General features: G+C 53.9%; 3 protein-coding genes across 3 annotated transcripts; 1 reads left to right on the plus strand and 2 right to left on the minus strand.

The window, feature by feature from the left end:
• Window positions 1–418: 418 nt before the first annotated feature.
• CSUI_000653 (n-methyl-d-aspartate receptor-associated protein) lies at window positions 419–6077 on the minus strand. Its single transcript, XM_068060884.1, has 6 exons — window positions 5412–6077; window positions 4358–4500; window positions 3828–3942; window positions 3183–3386; window positions 2415–2560; window positions 419–1706 (listed from the first exon to the last, which is right to left on the minus strand). Exons 1-6 carry the CDS (start codon window positions 5677–5679, stop codon window positions 1578–1580), a joined length of 1005 nt encoding a protein of 334 aa, XP_067927138.1. The 5' UTR covers window positions 5680–6077; the 3' UTR covers window positions 419–1577.
• A 153-nt stretch (window positions 6078–6230) lies between these two features.
• Window positions 6231–14662, minus strand: CSUI_000654 (uncharacterized protein). The gene is made up of 3 exons (XM_068060885.1): window positions 9536–14662; window positions 8623–8792; window positions 6231–8364 (listed from the first exon to the last, which is right to left on the minus strand). Exons 1-3 carry the CDS (start codon window positions 12873–12875, stop codon window positions 7735–7737), a joined length of 4140 nt encoding a protein of 1379 aa, XP_067927139.1. The 5' UTR covers window positions 12876–14662; the 3' UTR covers window positions 6231–7734.
• CSUI_000655 (ribosome biogenesis gtpase der protein) lies at window positions 14239–23055 on the plus strand. The gene is made up of 7 exons (XM_068060886.1): window positions 14239–16991; window positions 17370–18101; window positions 18503–18760; window positions 19510–19719; window positions 20461–20622; window positions 21250–22275; window positions 22737–23055. Exons 1-7 carry the CDS (start codon window positions 15981–15983, stop codon window positions 22803–22805), a joined length of 3468 nt encoding a protein of 1155 aa, XP_067927140.1. The 5' UTR covers window positions 14239–15980; the 3' UTR covers window positions 22806–23055.
• Window positions 23056–23139: the final 84 nt, after the last annotated feature.

Below are 23139 nucleotides of genomic sequence, written 5' to 3' on the forward strand. Positions count from 1 at the left end.
ACGTCCGACACCTGAAATTGCCCCGCATGGCATTTAGCCGCTATATACCCTTCCTCCGATAGATTCATTTATCGCAGATGGGGTTGGAGACTGGTGAAGAGTAGGGCCGTTGCGAGGTCCGCAGTCACACCGAGAGTGCATGTGAGTGTTGTTCGTGGGCTGGTCCGCTGGGAATAACGGTAAAAGCTTCAGCATCTACTAATCGACTGATCCTGCAGAAGTGCGAACAGGGATCCCGCAGTTTTGCGAGGCACGCTTGGAGTAGTCACGTGAACCCGCTGGTGGCATGACTCGTCCCTGCCCGACACTTTCGTCGCCTCCCTGCTGCTTACTAGACTTCCGAGCCGTGAAAGTGATTCACGCGCGGGGTGTGTGGGCTACGACTACACCGCGGCCGGTGTACAAGGGTAACTAACGTGCTTTAACATGAACATTCAGTACGGAAACATTTTTCTTTCAGTGCTGGGGCCTCTCCCGTAGCGTAGTACGGGCCGTTTGTAAACAAAAACAGTGCCCGAGGTACCAATATTCTGTCATCGAGACATCCAGCTACGCTCCTTCCACAAGGGACCTGATACACATGTGCTCGATAACTGAGCAGCACGCACACACTGACCGTGAGTGCCCCAGGCACCCTCTAACCACTCAAGGATACATACAGAACTAGAAAAACATGTGTTACGTCAACACTAACAACCATCAAGCATCACGAGGTCGCCAAACACGGTTTGAGCAAGCACACACCCGCACTGCTATACCGCGGAAGCAATACCCAACGGGCTATTGAAAAAACAAGTTCATTTTTTTCAAAAAAAAAGCTTCGTTCAGTTCGGGGACGGAAACGTTAAACGCAAGTGTTTAATCCCAGCACTCCCGACCCAAGGTGGATCCATTCCTTTAGCCACACAGCTCCGTTCATGCCTTCACGTATGCGTGCTTGGACACACCAACAACACGCCCTGGAGTTCACCTGTCTGTCCTCGACATAGAAGGGTAGGAATATCACATTAGGGCCGTCAGATCCTGATCGCCCGTAACAACCGACGTTTGCATTTTCGTGGTATACGAGGTTGCACGCGCTCTGCCGACAGCTACTCCATACGAGCAGCACGCCTCCGCCAACCTGCGCATTTTCAACGGCGAGTATGGACGTGGCATCCGGGTCTTAAAGAGCACATTGCTGCAGCGGCTTTCCCTCACACGGTCGCTGAAGAACCACCGCTAGGTGGTGCTCTGCTTCGCGCCTCCTACTAACACCGCCTGGAAAGAATAAAAAACGGCGCAGCAGAACCGCTGCTTTTCTCGGGCCTTCAGGCAGCTGCGCACCCTCTGTATCAAAGCGCTTCAAGACGTGCTAGCCCATCAAACCTCGATAGAGGGACAATGGCACACCCCAGCTGGCCAAAGAGGCACAGCGTTGCTAGCTCTTGAAATTAGCTTGCGGAGCGACAGAACGAGGCTTCCGATAGTGACCACCGAGGAGTCGAGGAAGAGATAGAGACTAAAAAAATGAAACGGAAACTACACGACAAGCGTCCATCATCAGCGAAAATGCATGGAGTTTCCGCTTATTTTCCTCAGGAATTCGAAGTCAGGCTGAGAATATTCATGAACAGCACCACGATGTCCATATAGAGGGTAAGCGCCGCGAAGATGTAGTCATCGATGGAGTACTGAAACTTGCGGTGCTTCCCGCCGACTACTTGCTGTACAAACACCCGTCACACAAGCAATCAAAATTCCTACTGTTAGTGCACTTCATCACTGTAGACTAGACCGCGCCTCAGTCCATCTAGGTCCCTGATGCTGTTCACTCTTACAAGCTGCTTCATCACGACACGGTAGTTTCGCCTGACACAACTCCGCTCGTCAACACGAGCAGTACTCTCTGGGGCTGTCTGAAGTCTACACTTCAACGAATCATCTGCGCTGCACACCGCACTATGCAGGGAGGCAGATCTGCCCCGGCCGCGCCAGAGTCCAGCTGTCCTCCATTACAGAGATCAGCTGACGCCTCACACCAACTCCCCTACTACAGAACATGTCGAGTTGCAGGTGCGGAAATCGCTACGTGCGCATGAGACGCAAGACCCTTTCTTCCCGTCACAGGTACTCGACCTCCGTGGAGCAGCGAAACAAACCGCTGGCCAGTTAGGCGCACGCACGCACATCCGTACGTGTATATGTTGAACCTCGGCTCGGTCGGACATACACTGGTTGCGAAGAAATTCAAATTACTTCTGTTGACAAGCTGTGCTACGCCTGCGCGCCAGACACAGCTTTTGAAGAATGAAAAAAGGCATATCGGTGCTCCCCGCTACCACAACCGTATCAGTGAACCGATATCTACCAGGGTACAGCTGGTCTGCTGACAACTGTCTACTGGAGTACTACTTTTTTTCAGGAAGCAATACCTGTGTATCGTAGACAAGCAGAAAGCTAAAAAGGAGGGCGCCGAGAGCAGAGTAGACCAGGTTAACAACGCGTGAGTGCCAGAAGATAGAGAAGATTCCAAACATCAACAGGCAAATCATCGCCACCATTATATACGGCCCACAACCTGCAGGGGCGCACAAGTGACAGAAAAGACCCAAGTCACACGAATGACGGATCGATCTCAAACGACCGCGCAAGAAGACACGCCTCGACGAAGGAATACTGACAGGAAGAGACGCGCGATCTAGAAAAATTGCGCGTGCAGAGCATCTTGAGACCTGTCAAGCAGTACGTAAGCGAAAGATGTTGGCGGCACACTCGCGAAAAGACTGGATCAGGACTCCCCTTGATACTCCAACAAAAGGAGGCAGCTGTCGCAGTGCGGACGACAGACTCGACTAGTTCGCGCCCTCGTACTGTGAATCCACGGAAGGCTGAGCCAATGGATTTGATACCCAACCAGTACTGAGTAACTCCTTTGACAGGTAAGAACCGCATCACAGACGTCACAGTCTCTCGCCTTAAGCCATTCACGGAAACAAGAAAGTAGAAAATGACAAACTCCCCAAGAAAGGGTGTGAGAACCTATGAAGAAGAGGTGTTTCTGCGCGACTGCAGCGGAGCATGACCCGAGGTGCACACAATGGCCAGCCCCAGACGCATGGAGGACTGGACATATCTAGAATGCTGCTTGGTGTCTCTTCTGCGGGGATGCAGACAAAACAGCGTCTATCAGAGCCACGTACCGGTGAAATCGATTTTTGTTTGACAGGCGAAGATTGTCAGAGCAATGACGACAATGAACGTGATACCAACAGCGAGGAAGAAGGCATCATTTTCGGTTGCAGCGCCCCCGCAAGAAATCAGCATCGCGAAGCATCCGGTGATCAACGTCAGGAAGATAAAGTTTTGAGGGACCCGACGACCGAGCTGGGGAAAACACGTGACGACTGTACGGCACACAAGCCACCAAAAACTGCCAATGATGAACTGCTTCATTCTGCAACTCGATGGTGGGAGAACCCACGCACAGTCAAAAGGAGCCTACCCATTCAGCGCCCCGGCAGACCGAAAAAGCAGAGTTTTTCATGTCGTGTCAGTACGATCCACTTGTGAGTCAACTGACCAGGTGCCACGTGTTGCTTTGTTCTGTAGGGAGAAGACGGGCTGCATACGCACTTTCAAGCAGAAAGTGAATGGCGAGAGAAAGTAAAAAACAGGCGGCTCAGGCAGATGAAAGCTCTCCCTGCCACCACTGTTTCCAACCAGAGAACGCAACAGAAGTCCTAGGTGTGGATTGATCTGGGTACAGCATGTAACGACAGTGGAATTAAAGGCAGATGCTCCCCTGCTGTGAAGAGAATGCTAACTGGTGTGCAGGCTTCGCCCACCTATCATCAAGACGAGCCCAATAATCGAGCACATGAACGCAAACCACCAGTTCGCCTGGAGCCATAACCTCATGGGTTTGACCAGAGTGAATGCAGTGGCGAGGCCAAAAGTGAACTGAGGGAAAAAAACAGCAGAGGAGCCTCACAGCGGATAGGCCATAACAGCTTCACATCGTTGCGTAAAAAAACGAGGGCAGCAGGCGCAGCAGGCGCGCAACACGAATACACTACCAGGTGCCCATACATTAGTCCGAACCCAAGGGAACATACGCAAATACATAAAGATACCCGCGTCCGATGCTCGTCCGAGCGGCTTCAGGCAGCCAGGCCGCTGGCCTGGGCAAACCGCACATTTCGCTTTCCTTGAGTAAACTCTGTACGTTTTGTCTACAGCAGCCAATGATACAGTCGCTGGTCAAGGCAGTGGTTGATAACAGGAACTACCGCAGGGTTACATTCAGAACAAGCGTGGCCACACAGGCACCGAGCGTCTCCGGTCGGAGGAGACGCTCAAAGAGTGATAAACTTACCGCCACTTGGACTGCTAATATGGCGTACACTTTCCGGACAAATGCATGCCGGATAGATCGCTCTATATCCGGGGTAATCATATCAGAAGACTGGGACGCCGTCTCTAAATCCGGGTGGCCACCTGGCATTCCCACAGCCCCGGCTGCGGCAAACATAGTATCCGACAAAGAATGACAAAGAACATGCTTTGAGCCCCTCTTCCGCGACAACTTGAGAACAACACACACTTGCACGCTTTGAGCTAAAAGAAGGTAGACCTCGACAGTCCAGTTACAGACATGCACTTGAAGGACAGATCTATGCTGAGTCCCTTTCACACTGCAAAGAAAAAGAAACACAAAACTTGAAGGATGGCACGACCACGCGGTACACCTCTTGTATCCCACCTCAAAATCATACTGGAATAGCTTCGCCAAGCAACTGCAGCACGCCAGGATATCATCTCGGCTGTTTGAGAGGCCACCAGACAGAAAAGCGTCCCCCGCGTAAAATCCGGAGTACTACCGTGAGAAGCCGCTAAGACGGCAATCAGCCCAGCAGGAAATCCCAAAGTACCAACGAGGAGAGCAGCGACCACGAGAGAAAAAAGGAAAAGAAAGCAAAACCGCGAAGCACGCCCTGGGCTATATATGTATAGCCACCTAGTCGTGGTGGTAAGAACCTCAGGTATTTGTGCAGACAGAGGCTGGTATCAGACCACTCGGAGTGATGACAGCCCGCGAGCCAGTCCCCGCCCCCAGCTTGTGAAACAAACTGAAAGAAGTTGATACACAGGGAGTGATAAGCACCACCATCAATCCACAGTTTTCGTAGGCTCTCCGATAACGACACACCAGAAAAATAAATAGCTCACCGGGAGAAGGCACACACCACATATTCCCGCGACTGCAAGAAGCACACTATCCCGAGGTATCTATCCATCCGATGTATCCTCTCGAGGTAGATGGTCACAAAGCGAATACAGCCATACATAACTTGACAGTTGCGTACGCAGAGGACCCCTTCCAGACGGCACCGCTCGGGAGGCAGCGAGCCAGTCACAGAAAGACTCACGCATTGAAGATGGCTTCCCGTAAGACGTAGGTCCCTCTTGCTGCTGGTATGCGTAAGCTGCTGGTGGTGGCGCTGGTGCTCCGTAGGAATCCGCTCCGGCGCCGTATGACGGAGCAACCTGCGGGGGCGGCGGACTCTGTTGGCCATAGGCTCCACCGTAAGCGTATGTAGGCTGGTAAGGAGGATACCCAGGTGTTTGGCCATAATAATTCGGGCCCGGGTAAGTCGGGTACGCCGGAGGCTGCTGATTATATGAGTTCTGGGCCATCGCAACAGACAGAAGAAGCCGAGCGCCTCAAAAGAGAAGGGCGGAAAACAACCAGAGAAAAACGGCAGTCATAGGGCACCGCACGAACGACGGAGTGCGCGTGCCGAAAGCCAGAAAGACAATCGACAGCAGGACCTGGAAAACGCAAGCCGCCTTGACGTAGTCACTGCTAATAGTGGTCCGAGAAACATGAATTTGCAAGGTCTATCGAGCCGCAAAGCTCACTAACAAAAAAAAAGACAGCGCGCTACTTGGACCGACTCACTCTCTCTAAAGCAACAACGACAGAAAACTGTAACCCCGCGAGGACCGCAAGCAAAAAAACCTGAAATCACTCTACGCTTCGAGGTTTGATTGGTTCAATGGAATCAAAAGCCTTCGCTGGGAGCCGAACTGCCTCAACCGTGAGAAGTAGGGAGGCCGTAAACAAACCAGCACTCGTGCTGGGTGACATGCCATCTCGGCTTACGTTCGGTCCGACTGAATGAGCAGCCCTCAACTGTCGAGCAGAGCAATGTTGGCAGTACCCAAGGCTCGAAGATGCGCCTTACGTAAGATATGCTGAACGCTCCGAGCCAGATGCGTACTTTCTTTCGCCAGGTCGTGATCAATGTTGTAAGCTGACAACCGAGACCTTGTGGCGCTTCGTTTTTTGTTTCAATGTCCAAGTGCGGCAAAACACGAACCCCCCGCCCTGGATTACATCGGCTCGTCCGCTGTTGGTGAATGGCGGAGGTGGCCCGGAACGGCGGGACAGTAGTTCAGGATGCGGGTGTTGGTACGCCACTGGTTCAATGCAGCTGCGTGAGGCTCTCTGTATAACTTGGGCCGCGACCAAGGCCGACTTATTTCTTCAGTAAAGCGTACCGTAAGCAGATCCGCCAGCTTAGCGGAAGAGCGGCTGAGACGAGCATTTGTCCAAAGTGTCGCAGCACAACTGCTGTCGCAGAGACCAGTTTGTAGAGGAAGCAAATCTTGCCGTCAGGTCTGTGCTGGTTGAAGCGGTTCAGCAATCTGTCCCCCTTTTCGCTAGAGCAGCCGAGGAATCCTCGGCTGCAGTCTCCTGTCCCGAAAAAAACACGAGTCTCGAACCGGACGCCATTCTGCCTTGCTAGCCGTAAGTTGTCCTCGCGCGGCTTCCCGCGAGGGCTGTCCTGGATGCCTCACCTCCCTCGATGTGGACAGATTCAGCTTGAACCTCACCACTTCACATTGATGCGCGAGTATGGAGCACCGGTGAATGCCTTGGCAACCTGGCCGAGCTTGGACACAGACACCGTTCCAGTGACGTGCAAGCCTAGTCACAGTACAGAGGCGACCGTTCCGGAAAAAATTAACACGAGTACGCCTCTTACAGTTGTCCGGGCCTACATGACTCCCCCGACGTCTTGTGTGGACACCCTGTTGTTCGGAAAGACTGAAACGTATCCAGGTCCACCCCCAAACGCAGAGCCTCAGTCGTGAGACCGCTTGCTTTCGTAACGCAGTGTTTCCCGATTGCCGTCGACTGCACCGCGGCACGAGAATACTATACTCGCCCAGTGCAAACTGCGGCCGTAAAGGACACGTGTGCTCCAAATTGCCCACCTCGAATGTGTGCATTTCGGGGCGTCCAGAGGTCGCGGGGACGGGGGCTTACATGTGTAAGCAACACCCGGACCGCAAGTGTACAGGCACTGTCCAACCGAAGCCCGGAATCATGGAACCGAGTGGTGCTTTGTGACAAGCTATCGTAACGAGGACAGCTCCACGGCCGAGGGAAGAATTACATTTTCTCTTTGTGCTCTCTGTCTCACCCTGAAGTTCTCTTGAGTAACACGTCACGTCTATGTACTGGTGTGAACGCAACTTCCACGAAGGCTGAAGCAGCCGCTTACGCATAACGCAACAGATCACAGACTTCGTACACTAGGCCTGAAAGATTTGTCTCCTCTACAAAAGGAACCCAGTCATCTCCCAAAACCAGTCCTGTGACCCAGATGTAAAGGAACTTCTTGAAACGATCCGAAACAAGTTGCAGCAAACCGGTTGCGACCGCCTGCTGTGATCTCAGTCTCAATTGCGGTCCTCTCCTCTGCTCGAGGAGTATGGCCAGAATTGCTCAGACAAGAACTGCAGCACCGCTTCTTTGCACACAACCAAGTGCGGATCTGTCGTCCCCGCCCCCGGTTTTGTGCTTGATCTCCCTGCAGCTGGTGTCACATCACCGGTAGCAGACAGATCATCCTTTCCACCGCCCTGCCTCCTGCTTTTCGACCAGCCCGCGTCATCCGAGAAGAAGCGAGAACTCGTCTTCGACTCACGATGGTGCTGTTTCTCCTGCGAAGAACTCCATTCAGATCTGCTGCACGCGACCAGAGTCTTGACGGTCGCGTTATTGAGACTCGCCCCGATTCCGGGAGACGAGGACGAGATCTGCTCACCTTTCCGCACTTCAGACGAAGCCTTGGCGACTTGCTCTGACCTTTCTCTGGTACCTGCGCCCACCTTCTTTTCTCCCTCTTCGACGAAAACGGGTGAAATCGCCCTCTCATGAAGGGAGCCCCTGGAGAACGCCCGTCGTCGGAGCCGTAAAAGGCGCAGGAGCCACCTGGGGGGTGAGGGCGAAGTCACCAAGTACAGGTACACAGAGACGGCGGCCCAGAACAAGACACCAAGTGGAAGCTGTCCATAAAGTCGCCTTACCTAGAAATACAGGACAAAGACAATTGACAGAAAAATAGCCGCGTGCCAGAACACAGTCGAAGGAAAAGGATGGCACGCGGTGAAATGCAGACCGCTGAGAGAAAGACACCTACGGCCCGGAACGGGTCTTGCGGTCCTGAGCGCGTGCCTATTCAGAAGGGACCAATGACTAAGCAGAGTGAAAAGACAGAAACAGACGACAGATCTTCTTTACCCAAGCCAATTTTTAACTGTGCGAGCTGCTATTCATATACTTACGGATCGCTGGCGCAACGCCGCCGCCAAGAGCGCAAATGCGATGCTTATAGGGAGCAGCTTCGCCTTTAGCCGTCCAATAGCCGCTCGCAGCGACGGGGACATCACAAGCCTCGTTACAACAAGCCGCATGATGATAGGTGCAACTGGAGGGAAGAGTTTCCTTCTGGGGCCTGCATGACCAAAGTTGAAACAGACAGTTCGTTCTAACCAACGGCTTGGAAAAAAAGAGATGGGTGGACACAAAGGCAAGTCCATTGGACACGACCAGAAAGTCAGAACAACAAAACGAATACATTTCCAGACGAGGGGGCGGGGATTGACAGATCCCGCAAGGGCCCTCTTTCTCACCTACAGATCTACACAGAGATACGTATTTACGGGAGTTCCTCTGCGTGACGGCCCTTGAGGACTGCCGAGTGCCATACCAAACGCCTACAATGATACAACATTCAACACCGCCTGCGCATTTGTCCGTTAACACACTCGTGTCACCCTCGAGACAAGTCGACCTGAGCCTGAAAGGAAAGTCAGACGCGAGAGGCAGAGTGCGTATGTACCCATGTACACCGAGTTCTCCCTACTTCGAAAACTCTGAGAAAGGAATGTTACAGTCTCACAAACACGGACGCAGCGTGACTGGCCACTGTCTGACGGCCGCCCCATAGACTCTTCGGAAAGAAGAATGTATAGCAAGGATGGAAGAGAGAGTACATGTCTGCATCTACGCTTTGCCTAGGCCCGGGAGCTGCACTTTCCATGAACCGTACCTGCCCTCACTACAGTCCTTCCCCGTCATGGATAATGGGGGGGATGACAGGCAGCTTGTAGTTTTGAATATTACAGTTGCACACGCGCACTGACACCTTCAGTTGCTCGCGCTGTGGGTGTCCCCCGAAGACCTTGCTGGACTCACCAATCCTCTGGCCCATTTCGCTGACGACTTGACACGCCTTCCGCTGCAGCTTTGACTTTTTGGTTTCACCTCCTTGGTAATAAGCATCGAAGGATGGCACAAAACAGTGTGCCGGTGTCAACGGGGGAGCAACCTCCTTTGCCCAAGGAGGTGTACGTGAGCCGCTGGGCAGACTCACGACAGAATCAGAAGAACTGCCCAGGCTTCGGCTGCTCACAGGAGACGTACTTGGAGCGAGCAAGCCTGCTTGCGGCTGATTAAGTATTGCTGAATTTTCTAGTTGCCTCACCTGGTCTTCGCTTTTCTCTCCAGGTGATCCCCCGCGCCAGAATCCTTTTCCATAGATGCCCCTGGACAAAACACTGTATACCCTTGAGCACACTGCTGTTGCTCGACGGGAGACGACTCCCTTGTGCTGCTCGTGTCCGCTTGAGGGCCGCACCCTACATGAAGGTCTTACTGGTTCAGGAAACTTGGACGACGCACTTTCTTCAAAGGAGTTTGCGTAACCTGCAGAATCTTCACCAAAAGGTCTAGGAAGAACACTGCGAGAAAAGGCTGTCGAGTGTTGGGAGCACCTGTCCTGTTGAGGATCGTTCGGTCTAGCAAAGAGACAGGGGTCTGGAAACGGTGATTTTGGAAGCGACTCAGCTGACGATGAGGGCAGTAAAGGAGAAACAGAGTCGAGAGCGACATCGTGTCGTGGTGATGTAGATATCACCGGTGCTGGCGATCCATGAGGCAGCTGCCGTGCAGGGAGGTGTGACCACTCAGACATATCAAGAGTGTACGAAACTGTCGTAGTCACTGGGCGGTGTTCTGGCCCCGACTTAGTAAATACTGAAGGCTGTCTCCCTTCTGCCCCCTGGTCGAGCTGACTTGACAGTGCGTTCCAGGGCTCTCCTTCTCCGTGGCAGCTCTCTCTCTCACTTTGTTCTCTCCGTTCTCGTGGTCTCCTGTTACCTTCTTGTCGGTCTCCTCCTGATTCTTCTCGTCCTTGTTCCTCCAGACTGTCACCTCCACATAGTCCGCCTTGTCTCCATGCACCTTTGCCCCCTATCCTTTCCTTATTGAATCTTCCCGTTCCATAGAAAACACGTTTGAACCTCTTCGGACAGGCGTTCAAGACACCTCGGGTGGTCAGAAGTCTCACTAGGACCGGGTGCCACCCCTCTAACAAAGCAAGAGCTTCTTCCGGAGTCGGATTGGCAAACAAGAGAGCTACAAGACGGGAAATATAGAAACTGTGTCTCCCAGAGAAGAGCTGTACATAGAGCAGGTCGAGTAGTCTCGCATCCTCCAGCACGCGACTCGCCTCCGGTGGCACGGCGATGACCACTCCATGTTCGTGAATGAGGCGTACAAAACTTGTTCCCAAGGCGAAACTGCTGATTAGGAACAAGAGTCCAAAAACACAAACCACCGGGGTCAAACACTGAACCAAAAGCAAGAGGAAAGACATCCCCGCCACCAATCCCAACACCTTCACACGGGGACTCCGTACCCAGTCCTTGAGAACCTTCGATCTCCTCTCCCGTCGCCCTACCTCGTTTCCACCTCCGTTTCCTGTCCTCCCTTCCTGTTGGCCTGTGTTCTTCCTCAGGAACAAGGTGCCAGACACGCACAACGTAGACGGACTTTCATGAAGAGGCCGTGACTCATTGTCGCTTTGCTCAAAAGAGGCTCTCCGGTCCCTCTTCCCCGTCCTCAAGAGATCCAAAAAATAACGAGAAATGTCCGAAAGCCACGACAAAGAACCTCCTCTCCAGTGAAGGCTTGCAGGCGGAACCATCTGCATCAACACAACCCCACGCGCTTGGGACGCACATCTCGGCTCTGGTTCTTGGTCTTGGGAAAACCCGGTACTGCCTTCACATCCTTCTGAACGTGAGCAGTCAGTTTGGCCTCTTCGCTGCACTGTCTCCTGCGACACCCCCGTGTGCTGCGCAGCTGCGAAAGGAGGACTCGAAGAAAAGTCGTCGTCTTGGTCTGCTCGGCATGATTCTCCCCACTCCCTATCTACCGTCTTCCGGCGTGTGTGAAGCGCCCGGCCCTGCTCTACGGTTGGAGATACATCTGCAAGTTCTGCAGCGCGGCCCGTGGGGGAGAGCAATGAGTGGTTCGTTGGGCCGAGAACAGCTTCGGCAGGGACGGATAGAAGGGGACAGGAAGAGGCGGAGGAGGAAGATGTTGACGGCACATGCGAAGTTAGAAAGGACCACGGATGTATTCGTGTAGTCACTGATCCGGATGTCCACTTTTCATCTTGTCCCTCCTTCCTAGACGCCCCCTGATCGTCTGTCTCTGTCTCTTCCTTCGTACCTCGTCTCCTCGCAACCTCTTCGCCTCCCGTTCTCGACGGAAAATCGACCCTGTCTCCTGCTTTGATTTGAAGTGCTCTTTCTCGCTCTGAGTCCTCTATCTGAGAGATAGACGATAAAAACTTCTGCTGGTGAGGCCGAAGAACCTCACCTGTCTGGCCCTTCTGATCGCGAAGTCTAGTCTGTACACCACCTGTTCCAGTACTTGTACTTACGGCAGTGATTCTTCCTGGACGTCTCCGCCGCACACCGCGTATCCGCGAGGCAGACGGAGGAACGATCCCCAGCAAGCACAACGATACGCCACAAACAACATCCCACAGGTACCTCGGAATCCTGTAACAGAAGCTACAGGATCCTTGCTTGAGCACCTTCCTCTGTTGTTGTTTGTCTTCTCTCGAGGTGTCTCTGTCTCCCCCCGGCTTATCCTTCGTATCACTTTGGGCTTCACCCTTAAGCGCTAGAGACCGTGGAGATGATCCACCACCGCGCCTCCGCGGCATTAAAAAGGAGAATACCCGACGGGCGAGCGACAGTGTGGAAGGAGACGGACTGGGCACGTCTTCGTGTTCTTTCCCCTGGCCGCTATCGACTGTAGAAGCAGAAACGGTTGAGAACCTGGTTGCTGTAACTGTGGGAGGCTGGACCGATGTGCTGGCAGTCTGTTTTGATGAGCATCTTGGTGTGACGCTCTTTGACTGAGACTGGCACCAGTGAAGACGTTCTGATTTTTTGGAGCCTTCTTCGCTAGTGACTTCGACTTCGTCACCTTCTACTCTAGATTTGTCTCGTCTTCCTGACCGTGCTGAATGGGGGGAAGCACAGAGAGATGAGAAGTCACTTGTCTGGTCTTCGTCGCCGAAGACAGGCTGAGACAGAATTTCGTCACATTTGCCGATGTACAACAGTGCAGAACTGTTGTCTTCTTCCGTACTTGCCTCAGTGTTTCCTCCAATAGCTTCGACCACCGAGTCTCGGCTCCCTCTCCTACACAAAGCGTCACCCTGCGTAGCCGTCATGCCGTTTAGCCCGCTTGTCGTTCTTTCTTCGTAGATCTCCCACTGGATTAGTTCTACGTGCGACTCGTCTCTCTTCTCTTTACACTTGAAGTTGTCGGAAAGAAAGATGCCGAGATGCCCGCTCCGCCTGCCTTTGTCCAAGTGAGTATTGGACACGTCGACTGAGGTGTGTGCTCGTCCTTCCTCACCCCCTTCTCTGCTACCGTTCACGCCTCCATGATAATTTCGCGTCCGTCTCTGCAACTCCGCAAGGGAGAGCTCTTCAGGGTCGAGAAACGAGGAGGGAACGGCAACATGTGGAACATGTGAAACGGGGAAACGGGAGTGCGGGAAGAGAACGACCACGGGGTTATCTGAGAATCGTGTCTAGCACGAAAAACGCATCACGGGAGAGAAAAGATGGTCACCTAGAATCGCACCAGGATCCTGTAACCCGGGGAGTTACACACCAGGCCGGGGCGAGACATTCTGAATGCAGGTCAGTGAAAAGGAGTACCTCGTAGCTAACGCAACTTGCTACTGGGCTATGACTGTCCAGACGTGTCAACCGAACGTGGTGACTCTGCACTCAAGAGCGGGAACTGAGAAATGGACGTCAGAATAACGGGCACTTGTGCTCACACTGGAGCAGGTACCCAGTTACAGGACAACACAGTCCGTACGAACTGGCACTCCGAATAGGCACCTCCAAGAAAAATAAAGGCCACGGCACGATATTGATGGCAATAGGCGCAGTAACACAAGCAGCCTAGTGAAGCCAAGAGAATCCCACAGAAAGCAAAGAGCCGGGCCCCGTGAAAAGCAAGGGTGAGCAATAAACATTCCGCCCGCCGGCGCAACTGAGGGGAAAGCTTCGTGATCAGAGAAAGCAGCCGCCTGCGACCTACGACGAGATCTTGAGTGGGACCGCGGCCCGGAACGCTACACGAGAACCTTCGATACCTTGAATACCTCCAAGGAACGAATTGTGGGAGTCCAGTAACATCCGGGAACACATTCATTTATGCGATGAAAGTGTGCGTCACGGTGTCCCAGGACGGCTCCTCACCCGGTCAAAACCGCGTTTTCTACGGACGATGTACCTCTCGCCGAAGAAGGAAGGCTTTCAGACAGGATGCCTGTCAATCACGGAGGGGCTGCCGTAGTTAGTCGCGCTTTTCTGCCTCTCCCGCATGGGCAAAAATCCAAAGGGTACGTCTCGGGCTGGTGGCCTCCCTCTCTTTTTTGGCTCCACCCTAGTACAGCCCGCAAGAGCGACGCCCGGCAGCGCGTGTCGAGTCTGTAGTCGCTCGACGGACCCATACTCGGCACTCGCAGCTTGTTGACTTCCTTATCGAAAAGGCGTAGCGGCTCATCCGGCAGAAGACAAAGGGCAGTTCCAGCTGCTGCAAACCAAGAAAATGAGGCTGCATGTTGGTCTTGTCTCACGAACAAGCTGTCTTGTGTGATGCCAGCCGTGTCACAGTTCGGCAAACTCCTGGAGACAGCGTTTCCAGGGACCACCAGCCGTCGCCACTGACTGCGCTTGCCGTCAGCACTCCACTTTGTTAGCTTGCTTTATCCCAGGCTTTACACGGGGCAAACAGAGCACAAGCACACTTTTGAAGCTGCCCCGGCGAGGCAGGACATGCTTTTCCGTGCCACGAAAGCGTGCTCGATGGACCGAGCCTGTGCTTGGGACAGCGTAGTAATGCCCCTCGCCCGGGGACCGGCTAAACGGAAAACGTCACTGCCGCCATGAGCGCATACCATATCGCCGTCCGCACTCTTCCACATTGGTCTTTCTGTGTGTCTTATTCAGCAGCTCGCGTTACACAGATTGAGTATCCTTCTGGCGGCGGGAGCGTCGGGGGCATGCAAGTAAAACACGTTACTCTCCGAACTGCAGAACGCCTCGTATCGACCACTGATCGTCGATGCTTCGTATCTTGGGCTAGTTTTCCCTCGATGGGACTCGGGACCCTCAAACGTCAGCAGCTTGGCCGTGCGCAACAGGATGCCTCCCGTACCGGAGCGACTTGCGTTCTGTCCCGCGCCGCCCGGGGTGTCCAACTTCGGCATCTGACACCCTTTCGCAGGTAGGGAATTTGGGCGGTCAAATGCTTGATGGCTGAAGCCCGGGCCATGGAAGCGTATTCGAATTGGGTGTTCGGAGCGTGCCCGCTTAGCGGAGAGCCTGACTCCGTCGCGGTTTGCGGCACTGTTGAAGTGGCTGATGCGCCTTTCCTGTTCAGTTCGTGTGACAACTTCCGCACCGGGTCGCGACGGTCTTCTCTGTCGTGGTTTGGGGCTCCCTTCTGTCTCCTTCAAGAAAGTTTCCTCCGACTATAGCGTCGCTCTCCTGAAGCTCGCGGCACTCCTTGCACGCAAGAGTGTGCATGCGTTTGCCCTAGTCCTCGGTGTATCACCCTACTACGTGTCCGTTTTCTCCAGGCATGTCTCCTCGGGCGTACGCCCCATCACGCGCCGCAGACCCGTGAGGTCGGGATCTCACGGCCGAGTGTTGAAGTCTCACTTTCCTGTGTCCCTTCTCCGCGGGGCCTTCACGAGTGCCCGTCCGCGGAGAAAGGCTGCAAAGCTGCTGAACTTGTCTTCGTTTGGGATTGAAGTGGGAGGAAGGATCTGCCGAACTGCATTTTCCTCCGCTTTGGAGCTTGCTCTAGAATTTTTCCTCATGGGCGCTCAGACGCCTCGCACACAGACATCAAGCTGTCGCGCTCTTCTACAAAGAGAACAGCCTCACTCCGAAACGAACCTCAGACGGCGCAGCTTCAATGAGACCCTGTCGAGAAGCGTCAGGGTGGCTCGGTCGCTCGCTATCACTTCCAGTGAAACGGGAAATGCAATGTAACCTGAAAGTGAACTTGTGCTGGACGATGGGGTGGGGAGAGAGACCCTTCGTTTACGATCGTCTAGCTGTATCGGAGCTACGCGTTCGCGAGAAGAAGACATAGAAGGTGAGACTACGAAGCAACTCATAGGAAGAGCGCGGTGTGGGGAGGCCAACCTAACGACCAGGCGGAGTGGACCAAACACTTCGCTGCATTCCCGGGAGGCCGGCGGTGGCATGGTGCGCCGAAGTCAGCTACCAAGCACTTCACCGAGATGCAGAGAAGGCACCGTCCTCACTCTTTCACGTCTTCCACCTTCCTTCCTCTATCGTTTCTCCGCCATCCTCCTACGCTGGCCTTGGCCCCGGTGCTCTCTTCTCCGTCTCAGGAGTCTCCTTCCGTTTTCTCTGTCGCTCCTCTGATATCCGCCGCCGCGGTTTCATCACCGTCACTGGGAACCGTGAGCATTGGAGAGCTGTATGCGCCTGCACTTTCTGGCCCTTGCCTAATGAGTTCTCGTCATCATCATTGCAGTCGAGTCTTCGGTGACTCAACTACGTCAGCACTTTGTGGACGCAGCCGAGAAACTTTCAGAAAGTATCTGTGTCCACGTACCGATTCGCTTTCGAGACCCTTACCTCCGACGGTTTGCTGTTCTTATGCTTTCTGGCTGCTCCTTTCATCTCGTCTGCGCCCAGCTTCTCTTTCGTCCGGATATTCTCGCGTGGTCGTTTCTTTCAGAGGTCCCACGCACCTCGTTAGCCCAGGAGGCCTCTTGCGGAGCCACTTGAATTCTCTTGCGTCGTACTCTACGTGGTGCCGGGGCAGCAGGCGTGGTGGCAACTCGTGCTTTGACTGCAGTGTTGCTGGTCTCTCACGCCCTCTCACTCGTTCCTGGTATCTTCTTGAATCTCGCCTCTCCTTCTCTGATAATGGCCGGAAACCTTTTCTCCTTGCCTACTCGCGACTGCAGCGCTCTCCAGATCCCTCGGTCCGCCCCCTAAAACTAGTACTTGTAGGCCGGCCGAACGTTGGCAAATCCACTTTGTTCAATCGTCTGCTCTCCGGAACTCGGGGGGGGGCACTTTCTGCAACTCAGTGTTTTCCTTACTCACCTCAGCGGCTGGAGAAAGCCATTGTGTCTCCACAAGCAGGAACGACACGCGACAGAAAAGAAGCTAGGGCCGTGTTCGGGGGTCTACAATTGACCCTCGTGGACACTGGTGGCTTGGAGGATGCTGAGACGACAGGGGCGAGCGAGCTCCTAAAACGGATGAGGAAACAGGCAAGTACACGTACAGAATATGTCACCAACGGCTGTTGTGATCGTGGTTTCCGGCGCCTGTCTACTGCTATCGTTCAGTCTGCGATGTTTCCATGCTGTGGAAAAGTTGTATCGCTTCATCTTTTCTCGAAGAGGAGCATGAGTTGCTTGGGATGAATCCGCGCGATCGCGCGGCCCAGGTATAAGTGAGTATCTAGGGCCGTGATGAGATTTGTTCGTGCGCCGAGGAGTAGGAACGAACATCACGCCGGAGACTTCAGGGCGAAAGACGACTGGGTGGGTCAGTGTCAAAGAAGGTGTGAAGACTATGGGAAGAGATTCCTTCTCGTTTGATAGCTTTCCCACGCATCGGTCTTTTCTCTTTATGCGGGGTGCCAGGTTCGCGTCTCTTTGGCCGGAGCGGACTGTGTCCTTTTCGTCGTGGATGCTACGGAAGGCATCACTCCGGTGGATCTTCTCCTCAGCCGGCTTGTAAATGAGTGGGTAGACGAAGAACAGAGTCAGCGTCTACGCGCCTTAGCAGACAAGACGGAGCGATCTAGCGCTTCAAAATGTTTTCATCCCAGCTCCTTCGTCGTGCGCCAGTCAGCGGCGGAGGCCGAGGCGGAAAAAAGCGCTGGTGGCGGGCTGTTTCAGAGACATCACGCCGGCGCCCAGGGGCGCGTAACCTTGGTTGCCCCTCCCAAAAGACCAGCCACACAGAGAACAGCGGGCACCAAAGAAGCAGGAGGGGGTCTGCAAGAGGGATGCCCGACACGCAGAGAAGGCGAACAGTGCACACGGAGGGTCCAAGAATACGACGGGGTGACACATGCGGCCGCTTCCTCGGAGACCGCAACAGGAACAGTGCCCAACAGAACACAGACCGCAGCCGCAGTGACAGCACCAGGAGCGGTTTCAAGACGAGAAGAAGAGAGATGCGGAGAAGCAGCCACTGGCGCATCCGAGATTGATCTCTCTGGCCGGTTGGCAGAGGACTGCGGAGAAGATCGTCTTCCTATTATTCTTGTAGTAAACAAAGCAGACGGATGCTTCCTTGGAGATTACCTCGCGGACTGTTACGAACTCCATATGGGCTCTCCCGTAGTTGTTTCTGCGAAAAAGAACGAGGTGAGATTCTGTGCAGACCTCGCTATATGTGACCTTGCAGAAGCATCTGTTCAACGTGTGTTATCAGCTGCTTCCTGCGGTTCAGTCGTCTTAGTTTCGAATTCCGGAGTGCGTGTGGTCTCTGGTGGGTGACGGGCATCTCAGCTGGAGCGCTCGTGCTGTGTGACTCCCTAGCATGCCAGGTACGGCGCCTCAAGCAAGTTTGCCCGTCCCTTCGGATTTTCAGGGATGAGCGCTCTGAGCCGGGATGCACACACCAGAGTCTGTAGGTAAAGATCAGATTTCTTGAGTCTCAGTCGGGACGCACATCATTCTGATTAACCCCTCGGGGCTCAGTATTTGAACTAGCTGACGCTGACACGACTGGAAGGCTGGAAAACCTCTCTTTCTGTCATGTTCAGGGTCTGGATGACCTCTACGACAGGCTGGTGCTTGAAATCGGCCACCGCCAGGAGACAGTCGAAACGGTCGGGGGGGGTCGCGGGCAGGCAGCTGACTCAGAAGAGGAAGGTGACGCACTAGAGACTTCCTTTGACGACGTAGGAGGCGGTTGGACAGCAGATGAAGACGAGCGCTGCATTATCCGAAAAAGTTTCTCTCAAGCTGAAGAGGGGAGTGCGGATAATGGGACAGTAGGCGAAGCTGAACCCGCTTCTGAGGTATGTTTCCAGGAGGATATCCTGGAACCAGTAACCAGAGAAACTCTTCTCTGGAGAAGCAGGTCACTGTGATAGATATGACGCCGGCTTACGTGTATGCTATGAGCACGTAGTCTAACCTGTTCAGGCTCGTCCGTCTTTCGTGCGTCGTATGGTGAGCGCACAAAATCAGGTCGGATGTATAGGGAGTGGATGTCCCTGAGGAAGTGCATTTGAGTAATGCTAGGTAGCTCGCCCAGTGGGAGTGTACCGCTTCGCCGACTCTGTCTTGCATGTGGGTTTCTTTTGGGCTCACTAGGAATCATTTTTTGCTACAAGTTATAGTGTCGTATACCAAGTCTCGGGTTGGACACGTTCGCCTGTAATCCAAGCCGTTTACTTGTTTGATGCTGCCGTTGTTACGTACGCCGTGTCGCTTTGTTGTCAATCCCCTCTTCGTAGACCTTCAAGAATAGATGGGGGGTATTTCAGTCGAGGAAATGAGAGTAATCCTCGTCACTGTTAAATGGCGAGTGCAGCCTGTCCTCCACAGGTCGGATGCAGTGTGTGAGGGTTGTTCTTCAATTTGTCCCATTCTGTGTACCCTCCGTCTCCGGGGACTTACGAGAAAAAGAGGTATCGTCACTTGCTTTGGGTAGCGTGTACTCCCCCAGTTTTTCTGTTGTCACCTTCTCATCCTTGCCTCAGAGGTAACTGACCAAGCAATCACTTGTTGGCCTGTGCTGCCGAATTCGCTCTTACTGCTACAGGATCTAGATCGTTTACTAAGCCGTATGGGACCCCCGCGTCCATCCGAGGCTGCCGGTGCTTGGGTTGAAGGCTTGGCTCGGCGATACGGGGAGTGTGGCATTGAGGAAACGTTCAAAAAATTTTCTGACCCTTCTAGTTCCCAGTACATTCCATGGGACTTGTCCGAAACTTCCCTAGCAGCCGCAGCTGCAACGGCTGCCGTGGAGCGGGTAAAAAAAGAGCCATGCCAGACTGTGTCTACGTCTTCTCTATGAGCGAAAGTAACCGGTCTTTGTGTAGCTTTTCTCCGTAGAATTATGAAGTGACTTGCATGTGGTTGGATGAATCCTGAGGAGGGCTTTTTGAAGGAACGGCACAGGTGGAAGGCCTGTCCAGTTCACCGCCGCAAGAGAACTTCCACTGAGTTGCCAACCCGCCCCACAAAACTAAGTAGCTTATTCTGTTGATTGTCACCGGCGGTGTGTTTTGTTTACACTGTGAAAGTGCTTGCAGTCCTGCGATCTGGAGTTGACAATTTGCTTCGGCTTTCGAGAGCAGTGCTTAGCGCTCGGAAAGATGCTTTGAGTGCGCTCAGACGTGGGGATCCGATGTTTAAGAGTCCAGTACACAGTACAGTCACAGGCTACGTGTCAGCGTTCCAGTTTGTATGTCTTCCCTGCGCAGGTGCGCCCTACAGGTTAAGTAGGATAGTATCTGTCCCAGTGACAAGTCTTGAAGCGGGTGCTTTCTGAATTCGAGGTTGTAGGGACTGGGAAAGTGTGATGTCAAGTACAGCCGCTGGCACTGAGGACGTCTGCGAATGTCACCGTCTCGCTGAGTGTCCTGGTACCGACGTATCTGCCCGCCATGGTTGTTCATGGCCTCAAAGGTATGTCCGGTTCAACTTGTAGGTCTGCACGCCTTCAAGAATCCTGTCGTCGAGACCGTACTCGTTTTTTCGTTCCTTGTAGAAGGCGCGCGCTGCGGCAAAGGCGAGGACAGCCACTGCATCACAAGTAGACTCAGCGGCGGAGGCTCGGGACTCACAGACAGATCCAGCCGACGGCGGTGGAGAGGAGGACGAAGAGCGGATGGACGAGAACCGGCCTCACAATTGCATGACCAGGGAGGAGGTACGTTAGCTAAAGATAGGACTTGGGAACTACTTGCGGAGAACTTTCTTCTCTCCAGGTGCTTTCCATGACAAAAACCTTATCTGTGCAAGAACGGGTGTCCTCGGGGAGCGTGCTGAGTACACGTTTTTAAGAGAGAGCTAGAGAACGCGCCCCATCTGATAACGAGCCTTCGTTCTCTCCACCTGTTTAGGTGCCCACTACCACGTGGCGTCGTGTGCACCTGAAGGAACTGTACGTGGCCTTCCATACAGGCTCTCCTCGCCGGTGACTCGGCAAAACGTATGATTGGTCCTCTCTTCGCCCCATAGCCTGAGAAAGAGTGCGCACTTCAGCTGGGTGTGCCGGCGGTCTAACAAGCGGAGCTGCAGACTAAGGGCAGAGGAGAAACGGGGAGCCGTTGCAACTAAACCTATGCACGGGAAACGCATCTCGAGATCGCAGCTGTGTGTCCCTCTCTGAAGGTTCCCGCATGCTTCTGGGAACATCCGCCAGGGTCTGGGTGGCCTCTCCCCTCCGACAAGCGTCGCGTCGCGTAGTGAATTCGCGTTGCTGGGGCGTGTGCAAGCCCAGGTATTTTCTTTAGAGGACTTCGTGCGAGACCAGTTGTCTCTGCCTTGTTCTCAGGTCCTAATGGCAGAAGCTGAAATCGCAGCCGCTTCTAGTCTCTCTATAGAAGCTTCTCCTGCTTCTCTCCGAAAGCGGCTGCGATCCAAAGCCGCTCGTGATCACGTGCTGTCCCTCCGGCGGCAGACGCTATTTCGCGACGTCATCCATGTCGCTGTTATCGGGCGTCCCAACGTCGGTAAGTCCACGTTGGTCAACGCCCTCCTGGAAGACGAGCGAATGGTGGTGGATGATCGACCAGGCACCACGACAGACGCGATTGCCACGGACTGGAAATTCCGCGACCATCCCTTCAAGCTGATAGACACCGCTGGGGTGAGTCGCGGGTGGAAGCTGCGGCACACAGATCTGCTCTTGGAGGCAGGCATGCAAACTCTACGAAATTTACGGCGATCTCAGGTCTGCATTCTTTGCGTCGACGGCTCCCAGGCAGAGGCATCCGGACACCCCATAAGCAGCCAGGAGCTCGCTTTGGCACACTTGGCGAGTGCGAAAGAGGGTAGGTGCTTAGCTGTGTGCGTGACGAAGTGGGATTTGGTTCCGGAGAGCCGGAGAGAGAAAGTGAGAGCAGAAATTCTGGAGCGTTTGAAGTCCGGTCTGGGTCACCTGAAAGGTTGCCCAGTGGTTTTTGTCGCTGCAAAGCAAGGGCAGAACTTGGAGACGTTGATGACGAAACTTCTGGTCGTCTACCGGAGATGGAATGCGCGTATACCAACGTCGAAACTGAATGCGTGGCTTCGCGAGTTCCTCCTCAGGTGGCCACCGCCTTGGCGTCTAGGCTCCAAGTGTCAAATCAAATACATGACCCAAGTTAAAGCTCGACCTCCTACATTCGTGGCTTGGTCCAATGTCTACAGCTCATTCCCGGTGAACTACCTCAGGCAAGTCACCAATGCAATGAGAGAGGAATTTTCACTGGCAGGCACGCCCCTGCGGCTTATCCTAAGAACAACCGCAATGCCTACCCCTGGTAGGAAACTCTCCAGACAGGAAGTGCTCAAGTGGAAGCGGCTCGGCCCGAAGCAGGTAGGAAATGAGGCGCAGACAATGCCAGGTGTCCAGCTGCATTGGCATTTTATTCGGAAAACTCAGATGACTTGTTAGGACACCAGTCGTGTATGCCGTTCAGGCTCGTCCGTCAGCCAGCGTCCGACCCGATTGTTAACTCCCGCCAAAGGCCAAACCGCCGGTCCACACCCTAGTGGGCTAAACAACATGTTGCGCAGCAGCTGCACAGCTCCGGGTAGAGACATGACAGTCAACTGTTTCACGAGTATTTCTAAAACCACGTTTTCCGGGAGGTTGCCGTGTGTTCTGGTATTGCATCGGCGTCGGTTGCAGTGAAGATCTCCCTTACAGTAACACATGGCGGCGTCCGTGGAGACGGCTCAGCCATGTCGCTTCCGCCCCCCCTCTCTTTATGGCCACACTAAGCAATGGTGTAGGTTCTTGTTTTGCCAGCCGCGTGCCTCCATGTGCGATTGCAGCACAAGGTGGTCGCTGACCTCACTCGGCGCTACTGCCCCCGTAAACCAGCTTCCTCTAACCGGAAATGAAATCGCTCTTTGGTCACGCTGAAGGCGGTCTGCACCCCGAAGGAGGGTGTGGTCTGCGAAAACTTGTGCTAACTCTGGTGTACGATGAGTGGCTGCAAGAATGTAAGGAGGGGCCGTAGTGGCCATATGTAAGGCTGCCTTACGACAGCCAGGTTGAGTGAAGTCGTTCACCGGGGGGTTCCCCTTTTGCGTTGAAGGACGGGGTCGAGAAATTAACTCTTTCCTTCGTGTTTCCCCGACTTCTGTCCGTGCATAAACAATCTGTATGCTGACGGGCCGAGCCATTCGCAGGCCTCTGAGGCAGCTGGATTTCTGCTATCGGTCTTTATGTGGG

Source organism: Cystoisospora suis, assembly GCF_002600585.1.
Source record: "Cystoisospora suis strain Wien I chromosome Unknown contig_257, whole genome shotgun sequence".
NCBI classification, from domain to species: domain Eukaryota; phylum Apicomplexa; class Conoidasida; order Eucoccidiorida; family Sarcocystidae; genus Cystoisospora; species Cystoisospora suis.